Source organism: Scophthalmus maximus, chromosome 1 (assembly GCF_022379125.1).
Source record: "Scophthalmus maximus strain ysfricsl-2021 chromosome 1, ASM2237912v1, whole genome shotgun sequence".
NCBI classification, from domain to species: domain Eukaryota; kingdom Metazoa; phylum Chordata; class Actinopteri; order Pleuronectiformes; family Scophthalmidae; genus Scophthalmus; species Scophthalmus maximus.
The window spans coordinates 1,437,992-1,445,000 of record NC_061515.1 but is presented as its reverse complement, the minus strand read 5'-3'; the positions used below and the strand labels follow the sequence as shown (position 1 = coordinate 1,445,000).

The 7,009-nt window shown below is 44.0% G+C and overlaps 1 protein-coding gene across 2 annotated transcripts in view; it reads left to right on the top strand.

Annotated features, from left to right (window-relative positions):
• Nucleotides 1-5,581, top strand: part of stx12l (syntaxin 12, like) — a 6,981-nt gene extending 1,400 nt beyond the window's left edge. The window contains exons 2-11 of one of the 2 annotated variants that reach the window (XR_004794635.2): nucleotides 1-139; nucleotides 217-286; nucleotides 912-1,011; nucleotides 2,646-2,783; nucleotides 2,887-2,930; nucleotides 3,660-3,759; nucleotides 3,966-4,038; nucleotides 4,110-4,192; nucleotides 4,672-4,823; nucleotides 5,484-5,529. The exon at nucleotides 1-139 is cut by the window's left edge and continues 28 nt beyond it. Coding sequence is in view for 1 of the 2 variants with exons in the window: in XM_035640713.2 (XP_035496606.1) it covers nucleotides 40-139; nucleotides 217-286; nucleotides 912-1,011; nucleotides 2,646-2,783; nucleotides 2,887-2,930; nucleotides 3,660-3,759; nucleotides 3,966-4,038; nucleotides 4,110-4,192; nucleotides 4,672-4,764 (801 nt within the window). In the remaining variant the exon portion in view is untranslated. Of the gene's footprint in view, nucleotides 140-216; nucleotides 287-911; nucleotides 1,012-2,645; nucleotides 2,784-2,886; nucleotides 2,931-3,659; nucleotides 3,760-3,965; nucleotides 4,039-4,109; nucleotides 4,193-4,671 lie in introns of both variants that reach the window. The other variant, XM_035640713.2, reaches the window with a different exon arrangement.
• Nucleotides 5,582-7,009: the final 1,428 nt, after the last annotated feature.

Sequence of the window (7,009 nt, the reverse complement as noted above, 5' to 3'; positions counted from 1 at the left end):
GCGGTGTGCGAGCGGCCACCAGGGGGCGACAGAGCCAAGATGTCCTCGATGAGAGCAGACAGCAGCTGGTCCCAGCCACGGGACACGAGCAGCCTGGTCCAGGCCTGTACCTTCAACATCCAGAAGATCAACCACAACTGTGAGTGTCCAACACACACACACACACACACACACACACACACACACATTTACTGACGTGGCTCCTTCGCTCTGCAGCTGGTCAGATCAAACATCTCCTCCTTCAACTGGGGACGAGACAGGAAACCTCAGGGCTCCAGGAGCGGCTGTGAGTATCTACAGTCCTGGCTTTTTAAAGGGGCAGTAAGTGATTTTTTCGGGAGAAAGATCGTCTCATTCTTTGTTGGTGTTCTTGATGAATTTACTACACCGGCGGCGGGGCCGCGAAACCCCACAGCCTCGGGCAGGGGAGGTTGGATACAGATCGTCCTTCCTCTCTACTATTCCTTGACCTCTGTGGAAAATGTCATGAGGTCCAGGAAAGGTGTAATGGAGGATTCATTAGACTTAGGAGAAGCCGACAGCGCTGCTCAGAGAATCCGACTCCACTTTCACTAAACGACGTCGTCATGAGCAAGAACCTCAGCGGCTCCATCAGCATGTGTCAGTGTTTTACCACCGTGTGACATCACATGTTATGATTCATATGTAACAGTAACTGACATGATGACGTCTCTTCTGGATCATATTCGTACTCTTCTTCTTCTTCTACTTCAGATTGAATCATTTACGTTTGTGCGGTCTGCGCTGAAAATCGCTCACTGCCGCTGTGATGCCACGTAAACTCACATGCGTGTTTTGATTGTTAGATGCACTTCGTGGCCAGTTGGTGTTCACTGTGTGTGTGTGTGTGTGTGTGTGTGTGTGTGTGTGTGTGTGTTGCTCCCCTGCAGCCAGCAGCTCCAGCACTACACCAACCAGCTGGCTAAAGAGACCAACAGACACCTGAAGGAGCTCGGCGCTCGGCCCCCACCTCTGTCTCCATCAGAGCAGGTCAGTCTGCTGCTGCTTTCAATCACTGAGTCGATCAAACTTACATCTTCACGTGTAAATGAACATACATGTTATTCCAAAAACCACGTGTTGTAGGGATAGGGATGTACCGAAATGGAAATTGTTGGCAGAAACTGAGACCCACATTAATGAAACACTTGGCCGAAGGCTGAATACTTCAGGTTTTTTTTCTTTTCAGTTTTTCATTTATTTTGCCTATTTTTTCACAATTGCATAAATATAATCGCCTAAATGTGCTTTTTTAAAATTTATTAAATTTTTAAAAAACTTTTTTTGTGTATATTTCCAGGGTAAAATCAATTACAAAAGTAAAATTTATTAATATTTTTATAACACTGAACTTCTTTCTTTTTTAACATTCCAGCAGACATTAAAGCACAATACAACTTAAAATAAATAAATTAGAACCGAATAAAATACAATACTTTTGTTTGTAATATACCAGCGAACATATGATAGAGTGTGTTTGTTCAATACCAAAGATGATTCATGGATTTTGCTTCAGTTGTTTTTTGTGATGCCGGCATTCAACCACAAAGCTGCTTATTCATGCAGTTGTCCAGTCAGCCAATCACGTGGCAGCGTGCTCTCAACACTGCCTCATTTCCTCAGGGCGTTTACTCCTGCCTGTCTGCCTGTCTGCCTGTCTGTCTGTCTGTCTGCCTGTCTGTCTGTCTGCCTGTCTGCCTGTCTGACTGTCTGCCTGTCTGCCTGTCTGTCTGCCTGTCTGTCTGTCTGTCTGTCTGCCTGTCTGCCTGTCTGTCTTTCTCTTTGTCTGTCTGTCTGCCTGTCTGTCTGTCTGCCTGTCTGCCTGTCTGTCTGTCTGCCTGCCTGTCTGTCTGTCTGCCTGTCTGTCTGTCTGACTCTCTCTCTGTCTCTCTGTCTGTCTGTCTGTCTGTCTCTGTCTGTTTGACTGTCTGTCTGTCTGTCTCTCTCTCTGTCTCTCTGTCTGTCTGCCTGTCTGTCTGTCTGTCTCTCTCTCTGTCTCTCTGTCTGTCTGCCTCTCTTTCTCTTTGTCTGTCTGTCTGTCTGTCTCTTTCTGTCTGTCTGTCTGCCTCTCTTTTTCTTTGTCTGTCTGTGTGACTGTCTGTCTGTCTGTCTCTCTGTCTGTCTGTGTGACTGTCTGTCTTTCTGTCTCTGTCTGTCTGCCTCTCTTTCTCTTTGTCTGTCTGTGTGACTGTCTGTCTGTCTCTCTGTCTGTCTGTCTGTCTGTCTGTCTGTCTGCCTGTCTGTCCGTCTGTCTGTCTGTCTGTCTGTCTCTCTGTCTGTCTGCCTGTCTGTCTGTCTGTCTCTCTCTCTGTCTCTCTGTCTGTCTGCCTCTCTTTCTCTTTGTCTGTCTGTCTGTCTCTCTGTCTGTCTGTCTGTCTGTCTGTCTGCTTGTCTGTCTCTCTGTCTGTCCGTCTGTCTGTCTGTCTGTCTGTCTCTCTGTCTGTCCTTCTGTCTGCGTATCGATCTCCTCTGTTGTTTCAGAACCATGGACAGCGCTGCACCTATCCATTGTGCTGTCCGTGGTTCTGAACCTTCAGCTACGCACGAGTCTCGTGAATCTCAGCTGATTAAGAAGAAGATGCATAAAACTTTATTCTCTCCTTTCCTTTTCCTCTTCCCTCCAGAGGCAGCAGAAGCTGCAGAGGGAGCGCTTGATGAGCGACTTCTCCGCGGCCCTCAACAACTTCCAGGCGGTGCAGCGCAGCGCCACTGAGAAAGAGAAGGAGACGGTGGCCAGAGCTCGAGCCGGATCCAGAGTCACGGTGCAGATCAGACACAAACTGTTTCACAGCCAGAAACATTACATCTTGAATTACTCCTGTTAAAAATGAATTTACACTTGTGTTTGTTCGTTACCGTCGACAGGGAGACGGAGGAAATGTGAGCGAAACGCTGGTTACGTTTGAAAAGTAAGTTTCTTCTGCATTCATTTTAAATATTTGACCTTTGGCCCCGACCGTATAGTTCTTTGTGCAGTTAGCGCAGAGATATTTTAAAGGAACAGTCCGCACTGACACACCTCTGGCTGGGAGGGAGAATGTTTTCTCTGTATCCAAATGTAAATGATGTCACATCATAATGAGAAATTTCCAATATGGGTGACACCAGCAATATGATCCGCTTTTAGCCTATTGTGGAAATACTGGCCAATAATAAGATAATAATAAGAAAAGTCACCCATTACACAGTTCGTCCAGCAGAGGGCACTCATAACATTTACAGCATTAGACCGTATATTACCAGTAATAATAATAATAATCTATATGTCTGGGTCGCAATTCTTTAAGTATAGAATTCAAGAAAAGTATTGACGCATAATAAAATGAATATTGTCCAGTACATTGTTTTCGGGTTAAAATATGTTGATATTATGAGCCTCAAATATCCATTATCAAGCCTGTTCTCCTTACGTATGATTGAATAATACATTTAATAGATTTATATATTTTTTAAGGAATATGACCTCCCTTGTGGGATCTATATAAGATAAAAAAGTTGGATTTGTTTCAAAAAGCACTACTTGTCTACTACTCGCTTATCTTAGCATGTAGACAAAAGAAAGTGCAAGTCGACTAGATGAGTAAAGTTAATAACATCAAAGTGTTATATGAAGCTGGATGTGTATGATGATGGAACAGGGAAGATGAGTGGAGTCAGACTCAGACTGAGGAGCCCGTCGTCACAGAGGAGGACCTGGAGCTCATCAAGGAGAGAGAGACCAACATCAGGCAGATGGAGGTATGAACAGAAAAGTGTCACTCTGTCCCGAGCTGTGTCTCCTCTACCGTCGTCGTTGCTCCAAACCAGTTGATGGAAACGTAATTCGCATTTTCCTTTTTGTGAACTTTCAAAAGTTCGCTTAAAATTCGCTTGACATTCAAACGGACACATCGACACTGTCACCGAGTAGCTCTGTTCACACAGTCACTCCTCCCCCGCTCCAGGCCGACATCATGGACGTGAACCAGATCTTCAAGGACCTGGCCGTGATGATCCACGACCAGGGAGATATGATCGGTAAGTCAGAGGAAAATCGGGGTTCATCGTTCAGACGCGTGCGTTGACACCGACTGTGCTCCCACTTCCAGACAGCATCGAGGCCAACGTGGAGAGCGCTGAGGTGCATGTGGACAGAGGAGCGGTGCAGCTGCAGAAGGCGTCTTATCACCAGGTAGGAGAGAGGAGGAGGAGACAACACTGTGTAAAGATTTGAAAAGGACAGAAGTCGCATTTAAGAAATCATCAAATCATAAGAAACGTTAAGGAAAAGTCTTGTGATATTTGACATCCAATGGAAAGACCAAACCAACGATGAGGTGATGCCACTCTCACTCCTCTGAGAGACACACACACACACACACACACACACACACACAGTCACATTTTTTTAGAAGCCTAAATGAACCAGATGTTGTAGGATATTAATTAGTATTTTTCAAAAGTTAAATGAAATATTTAGCAACCACAGGTCCTGGAGTATTTAGACTCACCCACACTTTGTTGCTTTGGATCATTTGTGTGCTTTTGACATATATAAAAAAAGATGGAATACCATCAGCTTGTTTCATACCTGTACGCTAGGATTCATTTACTGTAGTTCAATGAGATGTGCTGTCCTCCACCCTCTGACGTGATGTCTGTCTTCTGCAGAGGAAGTCCCGTAAGAGGATGTGCATGTTGGCCATGGTGATGTCGCTGGTGCTCACCATCCTCATCATCATCATCTGGCAGGCCCTCAAATGAGAGAAGCACCGCGCAGCCCGCCGACACCTCCAGATGACCTCCTCTGTGTGTGTGTGTGTGTGTGTGTGTGTGTGTATTTATGTGGGATGAATGAGTGGAAATAACAGTTTTTTGTTTTTTTATGTTTCGTGTCTTTGAGGCAAACGGCAACATGTTAGGAACAAATCTGCCAATATTTTTTGATGATATTCAAGATTTTGTTTAATTGTTTGTTTCTCTAGGTAATAACTGACACGTATTCAGTGCTTCCTCTTGTAGTTTGGAACATTACAACTGTTCCACTTCTCCTACTACCGACAGATGCCAGAGCACAGACCTCCGACAAGCCCCTCGTGAAACCACATTTAAATCTCCTGGATCCAGATTTTTTACTTTGGGTCCGCAGCAAATTTGCACAAACTCACGGACGTCAGCCCTCTGAAATACGCCTGATTGTTTTCATCAAGATCCACGAATGATTCCCTGGGAAATCTGTGAAAAAGTCTTTCTTGGCCCACGTCCCGTCCTCATCCTGCTGACAGACGAACCGAGGTACTGATCCGAGGGGGCAGGCTGCGGGAGATGGACAGTGGAGGAGTGACAGTACAATGTACGTCACTGGATTCGACAAACGTTCCAGGTTTTTGACTGTTAAACTCTTAGTCAGTAATAATTAGTTTTTGTTGTTTTTCCAAACTTTAACTGTGAATTTTTCATTACCCGGCACTGCAGCAGAGCAGTGTGTGTGTGTGTGTGTGTGTGTGTGTGTGTGACTGTACACACAGAGAGTTTGCATTTCTGCACATTAGTATGACAAATAAATCCTGTATCCAAATCCAAACAAGTCTTTTTTTTAATCATAGTCCACACTTTCTTGTTCATATATGAATATGCACTCCTGATGGAAGGAGTGTCAGTGACAGTGAAGTGTGTGTGTGTGTGTGTGTGTGTGTGTGTGTGTTTCTTCAGTAGATAAAGAATTGAATCCAGTTCTTCCTCCTGATGAGGAAGTCGAGCTGGCGTCATGTCTCATTGTGTCCACCAGGTGGTGAGCTGAGCATGATGGGAGTCAGACAACACAAGACACCACGTGATACAATGAATGTCCTCAGCCCTGGAAGAAATATTGACAGACGTCAAATATTATCACCAGGGAGGAAAAACTCCCTTCATACAAGCTCATGTAGATATCAACATCTGCTAAATGTCAAAGTATCATCTGTCAAATGTCCTTATTCAGTGATCTGTTGTGGACGGTCTGCACAGTGGACACTGTTTAGTAATAATGCAACATTGACTCATCGTAAGATTTGGAGGTAAAATAATCCTAATAATAAATTACATTTATTGTTAAGGTAGAGATATCTGCCTCCACTGGAATACAATGGACAGTTTGCGATGTTGACAGCACTGAAAAATATAACATAAATGTCATTATTAAAAATTTAACATTTGTTCCCTTAAAAATTTCAACATTAATCTACAGATTACCAATCTGAGCCTTTGCGAGTTCTAGGGCTGCAACTAACGATCAATTAATCTGTTGATTATTTTCTGGATTAATCGATTAGTTGTTTGTTCATAAAATGGTGAAAAACGTTGATCGTGTTTCCCCAAACTCCAAGATGATGTTTTGTTTTGTCCATACACCAAAGACGTTCAGTTTACTGTCACAGAGGAGCAAAGAAACCAGAAAATACAAATAATATTCACATTGAAGAAGCTGAAATCAAAGAATTTGTACTTTTTTTTCATCAAAACTACTCGAACCAATTCATCGATTATCAAAATAGTCTGCGATTACTAATCGATTACCTGTTACAGCTCTAGCGAGATCCATGCAAGTGCAGTACTGTACTACTGTTCGTACTTTGATATCACACAGAAACACAAATGTGAGGTGTATAAAGAGTTTCAGCTTTTTCTACAATGAGTGAAGTGTAAGTAGTGTTCGACTCACTGAACTCAAAGTGAAGTGCGACTGATTGACTGAACTCATTTTGGAGATGGAAGGTCTCAGGCACCAACGTGTCGGTGCTCCACAGAACCCTTCTTCACCACAGTACATCTTGTGCCTTCGTTCAGCTCATCACTTGGACCGTTTGATTGCTCCGAGAAATCAGCCCTGGATTGCTCTTGTAGCCAAGTGATGAAAGACTCCCGCAGTATTTCCATCAGTGCCCGACTGTTAACTGCGCTCTGTAGTGCCTCGTCAATGGACTGCAGACATGTCGAGACGCTCGAACGGCGGACGTCATTGAGGATG